The following is a 16,931-nucleotide window of genomic DNA, read 5'->3' as shown; positions in this document are numbered from 1 at the left end:
ACCCTCTGGCACCCCAAAAATAGGCATGTGCGCCATGTGGCCCACAGACATGCCCTAAGGGCATGTCTGTGTGTCACATGGCACAGGTGTGCATGCACACATGTGCATGCACACCTGGATTCGGTATTTTACCACCCAATTGGATTGGGTGGTAAAATACCGATTCTTAAAGCCCTGTGGCACTCTGACATGTGCCAGCTACATCTGCATTTACAGAATCGCTATTTTACCGAGTCTGTATTTACCGATTCGGTAATTTTACCGAATCGGTAAATACAGAATCGGTAAAATACCGATTCTGTAAATGCATGCCCTACATCTCAAAATCCTAATACCGGTCGGAAACGGCCAAAATTGGCCGTTTCCGACCGGTACTAGGGCTCCTACATCTGGCCCTTAGTGCTTTATTTAGTGTGATGTGACACTGGAATATCCTCCAATTTCTGGAGAAAATGCTACATTTTAAGGGCAAATTCGTCAATAAAATTATGTACACCATCATATCCTTCTGGGGCCATATTACGTAAAATGCCCCGGGTCGTAGCAGGCATGTACGCCAGCTTTCTGTGCCCAGAGGCACTATTGTATTACAAAAGAGGTGGCAGATGGTTGTGCGGCGCCTTCTGTAATACTAATAGTCTAGGTGCACATTCAACGCCAGAGGTATCTTCAGAGAGAGTCGCGCTCCCATGCTATGAGGGAATCACTTCTCCTCTGCACCTGGGCAGTGTCACGGATGCAGGTGCAAACATGCCCTTAGGAGGTGCTTTAAAAGTGCGCATATATAGGTAGCGCACTGTCAGTGCGTCCCCCGAAGGCAGCCCTTTGGAAAGGGGAAATGGAGTCCTGTGGACTCCTCAGACATCCCCCTGCAGGCGGGGAGATCTCTAATCGCTCTTTAAAGTGGAGTCAGTTTGCCACCTGCATAGAGAAACACAGAGCGACTCTGAAGCAGTGGCTTTGTATTCCACTGAATAAGCTACACAGTGCAAGTTTGTGGCGACCCTGAGAACAGCACATTAATTATAGTTGGGCGCACTGTGCCTGTTTGCGCCTGATGCACCTGCTTAAAGGTGTGCAATGGCACAATCAAGGACAGTGCGCCCAATATGTAATATGGGCCCCGGTGGGCAAATTCCACCAGTGTATTCACTTTCAAAGTTAGGACTTTTTCCTAAAATCAGAAGCTTTTACTTTCCCACACAAGTTTAATTTGGGCCTTTAGAATGGGGTCTAAGTAAGGTGTGGATGCACAAAGTGACTGTTTCAAGGATGAAGCAGTTTGAATATACAGAGAGCTGTGGTGAAGCTGGGTGTACTAGGTCTTCTGGTTCCACGTCTAGTGCATCTCTAGTCAATAAACTATATTTCCTTTTGTGTAATGTCCTTTGTTTATGCACACATAAGCTCCCTTCATTAACGAATGTAACCCTTGTGGAAATTACCATTTCCAAGTTGGAAATAACTTCTCTGAGGCCCATTTGTAGCACTTGGTTCAATCTTCTAGTGAAAAACATAACCAAAGCCGATAGACTTAAATAACCAGTTCTATGATTAATTTTGTACATTTCAGATACCAGTTGAGAGACTCAGTTATACTTTTCTTTATAAAAATGTTTTAAATTCCCCAAAACCTCCCCTCAAGCTAATTAATGTAGCAGAAATTACTTGTTCTGTATAGCCATTATCGAGAACACCAGTTTCGTAAACTTGGCTATTTACTGCTGTGACAGCACAATGAAAATCAAACTTTGATTTTCACTCTTGAGTGTCAGAAGAGCGTGAAACAACAGAAGCAGTTTCCCAGGCCAGTGCTGGTCTGCCTTCCCATGTATCGGAAGACCTAAGGGAAGTGATGGAACGCTGACTGGCAGTACAGTGTTTCAACGTCTTCCTCTCTGTAGGCCCAATGGTGGTGGGATAATGGGGTTGACCCTATTGAGCCACCATCCACTGTCTGCCTTGTCAGCTGCAGGCCCAAATCTGACAAGGAAATGGAGGCCCTCGCTTCTGGAAGGTTCGCTCAGGTCCCCGCTTCCACATTGAGAGCTGAGAGCACGGCTTCTGGTGGAGCAGAAGAGGTAATGCCCATAGGGTGATGGGATAGGCTGGCAGGTCACCAAGCAATGACTGTTGTTAAATATTGGGTCAGTTAGAGGGAGCAAGTTGGCATGGGCAGTGTGAGAGGTTAGCAGGACGCCTGGTTGTTTTTGTTGTGTAAATGTTGGGATGAGGTGAGGCAAGGGGGGTGCTGGAGGAGGGAGATACAACACCAGGTATTTTTTCTTTATCTTGGGGGCAGGAGGGTACTGCTGAGGATGTTGGGAAGAGTTACAGCATAATTGTTCGTAGGGCTAGGTGTCTGCTAGCGGCTCCCCGTGATTTCGTTACCCCTGCACCCCTGATTGATGGGAGGGAGCAGCTGCGCATGGGAATAGTATTTGGGGGCCCACGCAAGATAGATTTGTGCACAGGAGTTTTCCATCTGGGGATGGCGAGTGACACCATAAACAACTCAAGCTTTGCTCTCCTCTATTTGATGTGGCTTGAACCCCCTTTTTGGAAAAGTTCCCCCTCATCTATAAATCTGTATACAGCCAGTGAGCTTGAATTTCCACCACGGGAGATCTCACTAGCCGACAGTGCAGCCAACAACTTTGATTCAAGACAATCTGCACCAAGATAGGGGGGTATTTTGCTTTGTTTTTTGGGGACGCTAAAGGGAGTAGTTCGCCGGAATGTTTCAGGGGCCAAATAAATGAACTCATCTCATCCTGCCACTCCAGACGCCCACGTCGCATAATTCGTGTTGTATCGGCGTGTCAGTGGTTCATCTGTACTAATAGCCCGCTTTATTCTTGGCACCCTACCATCAATGGCAACTTTCACACGCCTGAAAGAGAGTGTCACTGGCAAGCGAGTGAATGGCCGCGCGCAGAGGCGGGCGGGCCGCGCGCCGAGTTCCTGAAAGGACCCGGATGACACCACAGCCCTCAGAGCTCCCTCCCGCCCCTGCGCGCCCAAAGCCTTGAATCGTCCAGTGACAGGGAGATGAATGGCGCGCATCCGCCGGGCCCTCAGCGGTGAAAGCGCCCGTTCTGGGTCTGCTCGGCGCTTGAATGGGGGGCACTTCATTTGCAATGCTAATGGCGCTCTCTGTTTCTTCCTCTCTGGCCCCCAGGCTCCAGCGGACACTCCCAGCAGGCCGCTCGTTTGTCGCCATGGACACCAAGCAGATCCCCCAGATTCTGCAGCAGATCTTCACGTCCACGCTGCTGTCCAATGCCTGAGAAGCTGCCGCCGGTGCCTCGTCGACAAACCTGCGACACCCAGCGCGAGGAGAACTCGGAGGACACAAAGAAAAGAAGAACTTCGACTGTGAAATTAATTAAGCGGAACAGATCCCACCTTAAATGTAAATTGGCAAGAACTGACTTAAACTAGGCATCTCATGTTAGGTGTGAGACTCATCCAGTCAGGTTTTTTTAACATTCCGGTTAAAACCTATAGGCCTATTCAAGAATGCACAACTGGAAAAAAAACTGCAGGCCTTCAACCTGCAATTAGTGGGGCTTGGGAGGTTTTGGGGACGCAGCCTGCATGACGTCAGCTGTGCCACATAGAATTTCAAAGCTTCTCGCAGGCCCACAGTAAAGGTCACAGAGGGGAACATTTCTTAAAACGTGACGTTTACACCTCCCTGCGACATAGGAGCCTCACTCAGGTGCCAGTAGTATTTGGAAATTCCCGCAATGCCCGCTCAAATGCCCACCCTCGCTCCTACTCCCGCTCCTACTCCCTTACACTCCTCTTCCTGAAATCCTCCCTTCAACCCTGCGATAGCTTTGCCATAGGAATGTATCCACAGTTGTCGCCTTATACTGACCGGTTAATGAAATATGCCATTTTTTTTCTGGTGATTAGATTTTTTTCTTCAGAAACACAGACGAGGGTTTAAGCTATATGGCTGTTAATGAATTTATCCGAATCCACAAGTCATACCTGGCTTGGAGAACGTGAGCTTTTAGCATAGGTGTCTTCCAATAAACTTGCACTAAGAACGTGTCCATCATTTTAAATAATTATCAGTTGTTTACCAACTTCAGATTTTCTTTATAGGATCTATAAAAAAATACATATTCTCTTGGGTTTGTCAATTGCATGCATTTTATAACAGTTGGACGCTGTATGGATAGATTCAGTTCGTGAGCCCCTCCTGTGTGAATGCAGGAGAAAGAAAACAAATAGCAGCGGATTCCAATTTCTAGGAACCTTAAAAGCGCCACACAGAAAAGATGCTGGCGTCGCCTGACATATGGCATACAGGCTTGCTTTTGCATTTTTAGGATTTCAGACCCTTCTGAGTTGCTATGGGGTTCGAATTAGAAGTGCAGATGTGACAGCACGTTCCACCATGGCTGGTTCATCATCGGCGGAATGTCCACCTTTTTTTTGGACCTCTTCGTGTCTGGCTGACTGACCTTTAGTCACTGATACCAGAAGACGTAGAGTGACGTTTTCTTCCTGGAATGCCTTGACAGACCTCTTAGTATTTATTACTTGTTGACAGGCTTCATTGATTTCACTCTAGCCACTTAGAATCTTCGCACATAAAAACTGTTAATGCTTGTACATAATGTAATCATTTTTATTCCTCTTCTAACAGAATGCAGTATTTTTTGTCAAATTCCTTTTTATGAAAACTGTAAAATATATAACCACATATATGCACGATGTCCCATCATGTGCACTTATTCAAGAGAAAGCCACTCCAAATATGTGGCATACACTGGGGCTAGAAAGCAGGCCCGCGAAAAGACTCTTCATAGCAAATTCATGCAAGTATTTGGCTCTGGGTGGCTCTCCCAATATTAATGTTTTTAATCTACAGATAATCGTCTCATTGCCTACTGTTGTTTTTAATATTGCTTCTATTTAACACACTGTAAAATAAAGCAGTTAATACATTATATTCGTTTTTTCCTGTGAATGTGCATTAATATTTTCATTTCAAAGTTCTTCAATGGATTGTTAGTATATATATTATTTGCTCTGTCTGCAGTGTAATAAAATATCGTTTTTTTAATAGTCAATGTGATTGCCACATCGAAAATCCTCTGTTGTTTTCCAGTAAAGTTTCAGTTGTTGCTCCCATTACATTACCTGCAAAGTAATAAAATATCAGGTATCAATTATTTATAATAAAACAGTAAGTGAAATCAACAGCCACTGTTTTTGTGACTTGCAGATAGATATTATGAACTGGTACATTACTGAAATGGGAGATGACTGTAATCTGCATGGTGTTGTTGGGCTTTTTCAATGGGTTCTCGCACGATAAAAATCAAGGAAAACTAACTAGCTTACAGAAAGAAACTTAAAATGCACGAATTGTAAACTATATGCCATAATTTCTTCGTCCAGGTTCTTCCGGACACACGTTAAACAGGGTTGTGCTGCACCGCCCCAGTCTCATTCACTGTGATGCATTCATAAAACACGTGTGCTAACAACAACCACTTTGTCAGTGTAGTCTACACACTTCCATACCTGCTGAATTTTGTTTTTGCTGCCCACCATTTTAACATGCACGACCTCGTCCAGTGGCGGCAAAGGCAAGAGGAAGGCTCTACATACTGTTGATGGAGCAGCCACAGCCAACCTAATTGACAACACATTTCAGACTGGAAACGGGGTGAGACTGGGTTTTCAAATCAGCTCCCTATTGGACCAGTGAGAGTGAGGTAAGGAGAACCAGAGTATACCAATGCACAAATCTTGCACTAGCAAATGTCAGACACAAGGCTCAGAGAAATCCTGGAGGAGTAGCAAACTAAGGGGCAACTTAAGCTACCAGGACTCCAATCAGGCCTGTAAAGACAGAGGCCCTTAGGTGACAGCAGGTGGGTAAACATGAATCATGTGCCCAAGATGAAAAATAGAAGAGCCACTGAAGCCAAGAGCATAAGACTGAGGGTAAGAGAGCTTTTGGTTTTATTTATTTAGCATGATCCTGTTTTACTCATACCTACATTTATCTATTCCGAGAGACTTGGTGGTGGAGAGGCTGGAGAAGGTGAAGACCCCGATGCTAGCACCTGGGCAGGAACCGTACCACTGTCTCTAGAGAAGAAGAGAGACCAAGCATCTGAGTGAGACTGTTTCATTCCATTACCTCCGCCCCCCATCTCTCCCGATAAATGTACACTCTTTTGGCTTTTGAGTTAGTAATAAAATAATTGTTTTCCCTTTTCTTTTGCACCTGTTTGTCCTGTAACACTGCAGCCCATCCAACAGTGGTACCAAAAGTGGGATTTACAAGTGCATTGATGGAGGCACTAGTTCAGTAGTTGGTAGAGGGGCAGAAAAAACAAATGAGCCCTAGAAAGGTACATACAGTCCGCTTAACAAGACCAAGGCTTCCTGCAATAGACTAGTCAAACACATGCATAAAAAAACAACCCAAGTCAGCAAAGCTCAGAATGCTACTTTGGGAAATTGACTCTGACCTAACCTAGAACTGATAGAGAGTTTCCTTCTGCACTCTTTCAAAAGTACACCAGAGGAGGACCCGAATTTCTTTTCACTAATTTTAAACCAATCGCCTAGGTGACGAATAGGCCACCTGACATGTGGGCCATTATTTGGGGCCTTTGTTGGAAGGCAATATTTAGGCAGCCTACGAGGGTACCTGTCCCATGGGAAACATGCTGTAAGTGGAAATAACACTAATTATTTCAGATAGGATGGGAATAAACTCAGAGATTTATTGAGTCAGGTTAGGAAGGGAGAGAGGCCACCTTATGATACTCCCTCTGTTTTTATTGCCAAATCAAAGACTTAGGAAATAAGTGGCTGAAGCTCGAGAGTTCTACTAATGAAGAAATTCTAGAGAAAGTTTACTTGGAACAATTTCTAAATGCAATCCCCTTTAGCGCTCAGCATAGAGTCCAACAATATAGTTATTTACCGCTGTCTGCTGCCATTTAAATCTCTACTGCATATGCCGGGTCTCAAAACACTAAGATTAAATCCGAGGATATTTCTTTAGCAAAGAAGTAGGGCAGTCTTACAAAACCTAATAAGAAAGGGTTCAGCACCCAAAATGGAGGTTTTTGGAAGAATACTATCTGGAAAATTATTAGTACTCCTCTCCACAGATAACCCTCAGTGCTTCGAGTAAGGGAGAGTGTCAACATATTGCCCTTTTCTGTATATAAAAGAGTACGAGCCCATGAACAATGGACTAGTTCACAAGCTCATTTATTATACTGGAAAATCACCTAGCTCTTATAATTTTCCAGTTCAATTTAATGGACAGGTGTTGGAACCTAAAGTTGTCAGGTCACCTAGGGTAGCCTGGCCTAGGGTAAGACAATCTCTAATAGAGGCACATGTGCGAAGGTTGCATACCACCCAGCAGTAACCCCATGCAATTCCACTTAAAAGAATGACGCTACACCAATGTTTTGGAAAAATATGGCTTGATTTTATAAAAATAGGTTTGCTTTTCTTTATCACTTTTACACCAGTATTTCTCCTTATTCAGTTTCAATCCAAGTACTGTATTACACTTCACATCTCCATCTTATTCTGCTCAGTACATTTACAATAAGGTACATTACCAGTCTCACCCCACCTTTCTAACAATAAATGCAGCCAGAGAAGGATGTCAGTGATTATCCTAGAATAGCATATGCACCTTTACCTCTTATGAGGACTTAGCACTTTTCCCCATCAGAAGATACTTTTAGCAATATTTCAACAGATTGTACTAGCCCCTCAGATCATGGCCCTGTGGCCGCTCTCCTCTGGACCTGAAACACAAGGTTTACTTCATCATGTCAATTTACTCCCTTCCAGGAAACAGTATGGGGCGTGAATGGGGTATCAAGGGAAGTTCCAATAGAACCAGGTCTGAATTTTCCCACACAATGGGACCCTCTGGGAGGAACCGCTCCTCAGTCCCTCCTAGCGTTAACTCGGAGTCTCAGTCTTCACCCACCACACACTCCTTACTTACAGTGGGGCCCGCGAGGCCAGAATCTCCGATCACTGAACAGAAAGGGAGACCTCGACAGAAGTCTCAGCCGGTAACCTCTGGCGCTCGTTTTGTTTCTTCCTGCCCGACCAGCCGCTCGCTGTCAGCGCTGGTGCGGGGAGGGTGGGGGTGAGGATCTCTCCGTGTGCAGTGATCGACTGCTCGCTCCCTCGCCTGACCAGGCTCTCAACTCCAGAGCTGGCGCGGGCACAGGCTTACCACAGCTGAGAGTCGAATCTGATCTTCCGTTCCCTTTTCCCCCTCGGTCGACTCCGCCTCACGCAGTCAGTTGACCCAACCGGGCATGCGCGGGTGTGTAGTGTCTCCACACCCGAGGCCGCTATATCCCGACGGCTCTTCCTCTTCCGCTCCGCCCACTCCAGGATCAGTGGCGTTCGCACCAGAGCTGCGCCGATCAGGGGAATGCCCTCCCCAGCCAAAGCCTCTCCTGCTCGATCTCGCCACTTGTTGCAGAGTCCCTGCCTTCTTTCCCTCGATGAGCCACTATTCTCACCAGCCGCCTGACATCTTAGTTAAGAGGGGAAAGCTCCGCTGCGGTGAATGTCAGTGGGGAGTTGAAGGCAAGAGCGTCCTTAGCTGATTTAAGGAGTCAAACGAGAAGGGATCACAATAACGAACCTTCAGCCTTAACCCTTCTCGCTTCTTGGCCAACGCTGTCAGAGTCTCACTGAGGCTTCCCAACTGGGCAATAGGCTGTACTCCTCAGCACTGCAGCCACCCTCAACCACACATAACCCTTACTTCTAGGCTAGGGGTTGATCAGGCGCCCAGGGTCTCCAGGATTCCCACGCAGCGGGGTCAGGTCAAGAAACCACAAGGGAGGAAGGGTGGTGAATCAATAAGGAAGCGTCCCTAGACTGGGAGGTCAACCCTTTGGCTATCCTACCCCCACCTTATGCTACTGCCTGTCCTCCAGCTGACTCACTCTGGCAAGACCAAATGGTTGCCCAGCATTCCGCCTTTTATAGGCTGACCCTCAGAGGTCCAGAAGGGACCAGAAGGTTCTGGAATGCCCTATGCTATCCTATGGGACAGATCTCAGGTGTGACGGTTGTTGCAGTTAGAAGCCACCATTTTGTAGATCTGGATTAATTCCTGTCAGGAAAGGCGCCTAAGGTGAAGAACCATGAGGGTAAAAGAGCATCTATCCCCCAGGCCAACACCATAAAAATAGTCCAGTGGACACAAAAAGATAGAAAGGGAATGAGGGGCAAAAAGGGGACAAAATAAATAATTAATAGGAGGGACTACCCAAAGGCAGACAGGTCTAACACGCGTCCCCCCCAGCTGAAAGTGGGGAGAGCTACCCAACCCCTTGGGAGTCCTCATCACTAAGGCGAAAATACCTGGAGAGACCGTCTGCATTGGCGTGGTCCACTCCAGGCCGATGTTCCACCCGGAAATCCATTCCCTGTAGAGAGATGGACCATCTCAACAGCTTGGGATTTTCCCCCTTCATCTGCATCAGCCAACGAAGGGGACGGTGGTCAGTCTGAACCAGGAAGTGCGAGCCAAACAGGTATGGCTGCAGCTTCTTCAGAGCCCACACCACCGCAAAAGCCTCCCTCTCAATGGCACTCCACTTCTGTTCCCGGGGAAGCAGTCTCCTGGATAGGAAAACTACAGGCTGATCCAGACCCTCTTCATTAAGTTGCGATAACACTGCCCCAATGCCATGTTCTGATGCATCTGTCTGGACAATGAACTCCTTGGAGAAGTCTGGGGCCCTCAGGACCGGTGCTGCACACATTGCCTGCTTCAACTTTTCAAAGGCTTGCTGACAAGCCTCTGTCCAAACTACCCGTCGAGGTTGTTTCTTTGAGGTAAGCTCTGTGAGGGGCGCTACAATAGTGCCATACCCCTTCACAAAGCGACGGTAGTAGCCTGTGTGGCCCAGGAAAGCTCAGACCTCAGTCTGGGTCTTGGGGGGTTCCCAGGCCATGATTGCCTCAATCTTTGCCTGAAGGGGCTGCACTGTTCCCCTACCCACCAAGTGTCCAAGGTACACAACCGACCCCTGCCCAATCTGACATTTGCTGGCCTTGATTGTCAATCCAGCTTGCTTCAGGGCCTGGAGAACTGCTTGCAAATGTTGCAAATGGTCCTCCCAACTGCTACTGAAGCAATGTCATCCAGATAAGCAGCGGAGAAACCCTCCATTCCGGAGAGGACCTGATTCACCAGCCGCTGAAAAGTGGCAGGGGCATTCTTGAGCCCAAAGGGCATCACACAAAATTGGAAGTGTCCCTCAGGCGTGGAGAAGGCTGACCTTTCCTTTGCTCCATCTGTCAAGGAGATCTGCCAGTACCCTGAAGTGAGGTCAAAGTTACTGAGATATTGGGCAGCTCCTAGCCGGTCAATTAATTCATCCGCCCTAGGGATCGGATGAGCATCAGTTTTGGTAACTGAGTTCAGTCCCCGGTAATCCACACAGAACCTCAGTTCTGGAGTGGTGCCTGGTGGAGCGGCTTTTGGCACTAGAACCACCGGACTGGACCAGGGGCTGCTGGAAGGTTCTATAACTCCTAGCTCCAGCATCTTGGTAACCTCTCCATGGATGCTAGCCTTCACCTTGTCTGACAGCCGGTAGGTCTTTGACTTCACTGGTGGGCTGTCTCCTGTGTCCACATCATGGGTACACAGGGGGGTCCTTCCCGGGACAAGGGAGAACAACGTAGAGTACTGCTCCAGTATCTGGCGGCAGTCCTCCCGCTGTTCAGGAGTTAGGGATGGGGAGAGAATCACTCCCTCCACTGACCCATCCTTTTCTTGAGACGAGAACAAGTCTGGGAGAGGTTCGCTTTCCGCTTCCTCTCCTCGATCAGTCACCATCATTAAGATGACCTCGGGCCTCTCATGGTGGGGTTTGAGTCGGTTAGCATGTAGCACCCGTAGGGGCTGTCGAGGGGTCTTAAGGTCCACCAGGTATGTGGCCTTACCCTTCTTTTCTAACACCTCAAAGGGGCCTGTCCAGCGATCCTGCAGGGCACTTAGCTCTCCAGGCTCCGTCACCCACACTTTCTGGCCAGGCTCCAACTCCACCGGGTGAGCGTTGTGGTCATACCACTCCTTCATTACTGCCTGACTGGCCTCCAAGTTGTCAGAAGCTTGCTTCCACAACTTCGCCATTTGGCTCCTGAAGGCTAGCATGTATCTCACCACATCCTGGGGGGGTTTCCTGGGAGACTTTTCCCATCCATCCTTCACCAGGCTGAGAGGACCGCGTACAGGGTGCCCATACAGAAGCTCAAAGGGGCTGAAGCCCACTCCCTTCTGTGGCACTTCCCTGTAGGAGAATAGGAAACAGGGTAGGAGGACGTCCCATTTCCTCCGCAGGCTTTCAGGCAGACTTCTGATCATGCCCTTCAAGGTCTTGTTGAACCTTTCTACCAGTCCATTGGACTGGGGGTGATAGGGAGTGGTGAACCGGTAGGTCACTCCACACTCCTTCCACATTGCCCGCATGTACGCTGACATAAAGTTGGTCCCCCTGTCGGACACAACTTCCTTGGGGAATCCCACTCGGGTAAAGATCCCCATTAGGGCCCTAGCCACCACAGGTGCAGTGACAGTCCTCAGAGGTATTGCCTTTGGGTACCGTGTGGCATGATCCACCAGAACCAGGATAAACCTGTGACCAGCTGTTGTTGGTGGATCCAATGGCCCTACAATGTCGATGCCCACCCTTTCAAAGGGGGTGCTAACGACTGGAAGTGGTTCCAGGGGAGCTTTCAGTTTCACCCCTGTTTTCCCACTGGCCTGGCAGGATACACATGTCCGACAGTAGGTGTTGGACGCCACTTCATCTGAGGCCAGTAAAAGTGGGGGACAAGCCGAGCAAAGTCTTGTCCTGACCTAAGTGTCCTGCCAAGGGAATTTCATGAGCCAATTCCAGCAGAAAGGCTCGGTACCGTTGCGGGACTACCAAGGCCCTTGATGAACCAGGTACGGGTACCTTGGGTTCACTGTAGAGGAGTCCATCCTCCCAGTAAATGTGGTAGTGTCCCGCAACGTCCCCTGCTGCCTGGGCTTCAGCCTGTCGCCTCAGTCCCTCAAGGGTAGGGCACTCCTTCTGGCCCTTACAGAACTCCTCTCTGGTAGACCCTCCCTCCACATGCCACTCAGCAGGGATGGGCAGGTCCCCAGAGAAACTACTTCCCCCTCCACGGACTCCTGGTCCACCACCGCCGGTGGCCGATCTGTCACATGAAGTGTGGAAGCCGAAGCAGGCTTCGCCTGTCTTCGGGTCTGTCCCTTTTTGGCAGCGGGTTGGGCCATTGTTCCAGGCTCCAACCCAGGCGAACTCCCTCTCCGGGCAGTCGCAGACCTTGTGCTTACACAGGCCCAATCAGGTGTACCTAGCATCTCTGAATGCGTCCGGTATTCCACCTCTCTCCAAGCATTGTGCTCCATGTCATTCCCCACCAGACAATCAACTGGCACGGCAGCGCTTACAGCAACTCGAAGTGAACCTGCAACCCCTTCCCACTCAAAGGGAACCTCGGCCACGGGGTAGTGGCCCATTCTGCCGTCAGCCATCGCGGCGGGGTGGAGTACATTGGGAATCACCTGCTCTGGAGACACCAGATGACTTCTCACCATAGTCATACTGGCTCCTGTATCTCTCAGAGCCTCCCCTCTCTGGCCATTGATGGTGATCCACTGCCCATACTTGGTAGTATTTGGGGGCACCTGGATCTTAGGAACCATCTCCCGTTCTCCCAGGGACACTAAGGTGACACCCGCCCACTCACCCCCCTTATCTAAGGGCAACTCCTCCCCGAGCGCTACACTAGCTACTCCCGGGGCTTTTCCTCCGGTGGAAGGGGGTGGTCTCTTAGGGCATCTGACATCTCCCTTATAATGTCCAACACCACCACACTCAAAACAGTGGACAACCCTTGGCTGCTGGCTTTTGCCAGGATGAGGGTTTCTGGGCGGGTTAGCCTTAGGGGTGAAACCTGTTCCCTTTCCCTGGAAACTGTTTTGGGGACCTTTAGAGAACTCCCGTTTTTTATCTCCCCCCTCCTTCTTCTGAGGGGCGCCCTGTCCGGCCTTTTGGGAATCCCCTCCAGTCCCCTTTGAGGACACCCGGGTACTTGCCTAGATGTCCGCCTCCTCTGCAAGCTTCCGGGGGTTGGTCAGCTTGCTGTCCACCAGGTGTTGGCGCAGCTCGGGAAAACATTTCTCGAGTAGATGCTCTTTAAGAAAAAGGTCATACAACCCCTCATAATCCTTCACCTCACTGCCCTGTACCCAGCCCTCCAATGCCTTCCTTGCATAATCCAGGAAATCCACCCAGTTCTGGGTGCTTAACTTGTGGCTCCCCCTGAACTTTTGGCGATACTTTTCCGGGGTTAGCCCAAACTTTCTAATCAACGCTAACTTCATAGTGGGGTAGTTGGTCTGCTCCTTTGGTTCTAAGGCTAACAAGGTGTCCCGACCAGTAGGAGGCATGTACTTGTACAACCCACCCCCCCCCAGTGTTTCTCCTGGATCCCATGGGCTCTTAAGGAGACCTCATAGGCAGCCAGCCACTTGGCTATGTCATCCCCCTGACTATAGCTGGCAATTATATCCTTAGGCAGGTAGGGTCTGGACTCCCTGGTTGGTTCTCTGGTTTCGCTGCCACCATTTGGAGTGATGTTAAGGGCTTTGAGGTCGAACTCTCGTAGCTTGAGCTCGTGTTCCATCCTCCTCCCTTCCATCTCCAGTTTGGCCATCTCCCACCTTAAGTGTCTTTCCTCTCTCCTGTCGGCTAACTCGGTCTCTGACAACCCTCTTGATGACACACTGCTGCCCTCCCGTGAGACTACCATGGGGCTGATTGACATTTCACCCATCCCCGGGGGACATTCTGCAAGCCTCTCGATGACAGTACTTCTGTCTGACTCCTCCTCCTCTACCGTTCCCTCCATGTGTGCTTCCACCCAGGCTCGCAGACTAGTACGGAGCTCCTCTCTTTTGGCCCCTCGCCTAACGAACACTCCCCTTTCCTGACAGAAATCCTTGAGCTGTGCCACAGTATAGGTCTCCAGCTCTGACATTTCGAATTCCATCTTGTCGGTGAAAAGTGTGGACAACCACCCCGAAGTAGGTTACAAGGATAGGAAACTCTGAGGGTCACCTCCACCCACCACCAGGAATAAATTTAGAAAAAACAACAGTAGTAATTAGGAAGTCCGCCAGGAGAAAACTCCAGGTGTAGGTCAGTGGATTACGCTTAGTTACTGCAGAGTAGTTGCAACCACAGTTTACATCCCACCGCTGGACACCAATATGTTGGAACCTAAAGTTGTCAGGTCACCTAGGGTAGCCTGGCCTAGGGTAAGACAATCTCTAATAGAGGCACATGTGCGAAGGTTGCATACCACCCAGCAGTAACCCCATGCACTTCCACTTAAAAGAATGACGCTACACCAATGTTTTGTAAAAATATGGCTTGATTTTATAAAAATAGGTTTGCTTTTCTTTATCACTTTTACACCAGTATTTCTCCTTATTCAGTTTCAATCCAAGTACTGTATTACACTTCACATCTCCATATTATTCTGCTCAGTACATTTACAATAAGGTACATTACCAGTCTCACCCCACCTTTCTAACAATAAATGCAGCCAGAGAAGGATGTCAGTGATTATCCTAGAATAGCATATGCACCTTTACCTCTTATGAGGACTTAGCACTTTTCCCCATCAGAAGATACTTTTAGCAATATTTCAACAGATTGTACTAGCCCCTCAGATCATGGCCCTGTGGCCGCTCTCCTCTGGACCTGAAACACAAGGTTTACTTCATCATGTCAATTTACTCCCTTCCAGGAAACAGTATGGGGAGTGAATGGGGTATCAAGGGAAGTTCCAATAGAACCAGGTCTGAATTTTCCCACACAATGGGACCCTCTGGGAGGAACCACTCCTCAGTCCCTCCTAGCGTTAACTCGGAGTCTCAGTCTTCACCCACCACACACTCCTTACTTACAGTGGGGCCCGCGAGGCCAGAATCTCCGATCACTGAACAGAAAGGGAGACCTCGACAGAAGTCTCAGCCGGTAACCTCTGGCGCTCGTTTTGTTTCTTCCCGCCCGACCAGCCGCTCGCTGTCAGCGCTGGCGCGGGGAAGGTGGGGGTGAGGATCTCTCCGTGTGCAGCGATCGACTGCTCGCTCCCTCGCCTGACCAGGCTCTCAACTCCAGAGCTGGCGCGGGCACAGGCTTACCACAGCTGAGAGTCGAATCTGATCTTCCGTTCCCTTTTTCCCCTCGGTCGACTCCGCCTCACGCAGTCAGTTGACCCAACCGGGCATGCGCGGGTGTGTAGTGTCTCCACACCCGAGGCCGCTCTATCCCGACGGCTCTTCCTCTTCCGCTCCGCCCACTCCAGGATCAGTGGCGGTCGCACCAGAGCTGCGCTGATCAGGGGAATGCCCTCCCCAGCCAAAGCCTCTCCTGCTCGATCTCGCCACTTGTTGCAGAGTCCCTGCCTTCTTTCCCTCGATGAGCCACTATTCTCACCAGCCGCCTGACATCTTAGGTAAGAGGGGAAAGCTCCGCTGCGGTGAATGTCAGTGGGGAGTTGAAGGCAAGAGCGTCCTTAGCTGATTTAAGGAGTCAAACGAGAAGGGATCACAATAACGAACCTTCAGCCTTAACCCTTCTCGCTTCTTGGCCAACTCTGTCAGAGTCTCACTGAGGCTTCCCAACTGGGCAATAGGCTGTACTCCTCAGCACTGCAGCCACCCTCAACCACACATAACCCTTACTTCTAGGCTAGGGGTTGATCAGGCGCCCAGGGTCTCCAGGATTCCCACGCAGCGGGGTCAGGTCAAGAAACCACAAGGGAGGAAGGGTGGTGAATCAATAAGGAAGCGTCCCTAGACTGGGAGGTCAACCCTTTGGCTATCCTACCCCCACCTTATGCTACTGCCTGTCCTCCAGCTGACTCACTCTGGCAAGACCAAATGGTTGCCCAGCATTCCGCCTTTTATAGGCTGACCCTCAGAGGTCCAGAAGGGACCAGAAGGTTCTGGAATGCCCTATGCTATCCTATGGGACAGATCTCAGGTGTGACAGTTGTGGCAGTTAGAAGCCACCATTTTGTAGATCTGGATTAATTCCTGTCAGGAAAGGCGCCTAGGCCTAAGGTGAAGAACCATGAGGGTAAAAGAGCATCTATCCCCCAGGCCAACACCATAAAAATAGTCCAGTGGACACAAAAAGATAGAAAGGGAATGAGGGGCAAAAAGGGGACAAAATAAATAATTAATAGGAGGGACTACCCAAAGGCAGACAGGTCTAACAACAGGCTTTAAATGTTTTACTGTATTCTGGCTGTAAACAATCGATTACGCATGATCAATTAGTTCAGTAGCTTCAACTAGTGCCCAAAGAAAAAGTGACTATCCGACGTGTGCATGGGGACCAGTGAGGATACCCCATCGCTTCAGTATGCCCGAAGAGAAATCAAGAGGTGAAGTTCTCACTAAAGGCGGAGTAGTACCAGACTTGCCAGAATCATTAATGATAGAGACTGAAAATCCTCAATCTGATCCCAGGAGATTATAGCTGACTCGGAAACTTGGTGGGCAGATGCTCCCATCTCAGGTGAAGAAATTGATCCCCAAACTAAAAATTACATTTCAAAACACAGAGGGAAAGAAGACAAGATAGGAATAGGGGGTGTCACAGTTCAAGTCAATTTTAACGCTGGAAGTGTGTGAGATGGATAGGGATTTTCAGACACTCAATGAGAGGACACCCTCTTGCAGAATATCTGGGAACAGGCCGGGAAACAGATGTGACTCAGAGGTAGGATCCTGATTATTCTTTTTTTATCAATGGTGGATTGCTTTATAGGAAGGCAGGCCAATA

At 49.1% G+C, this 16,931-nt stretch overlaps 1 protein-coding gene across 1 annotated transcript in view; it reads left to right on the top strand.

Annotated features, from left to right (window-relative positions):
• VWA8 (von Willebrand factor A domain containing 8) overlaps positions 1-5,223 on the top strand; it is a 1,418,144-nt gene extending 1,412,921 nt beyond the window's left edge. Inside the window, exon 45 of the mRNA XM_078657276.1 lies at positions 3,182-5,223. Coding sequence (XP_078513402.1) covers positions 3,182-3,290 — 109 coding nt within the window. The 3' untranslated portion in view covers positions 3,291-5,223. The remainder of the gene's footprint in view (positions 1-3,181) is intronic.
• The last annotated feature ends 11,708 nt before the right edge of the window (positions 5,224-16,931 follow it).

Source organism: Lissotriton helveticus, chromosome 8 (genome assembly GCF_964261635.1).
Source record: "Lissotriton helveticus chromosome 8, aLisHel1.1, whole genome shotgun sequence".
In the NCBI taxonomy this organism is placed as follows: domain Eukaryota; kingdom Metazoa; phylum Chordata; class Amphibia; order Caudata; family Salamandridae; genus Lissotriton; species Lissotriton helveticus.
This window is presented reverse-complemented; position numbering and strand designations above follow the sequence as displayed.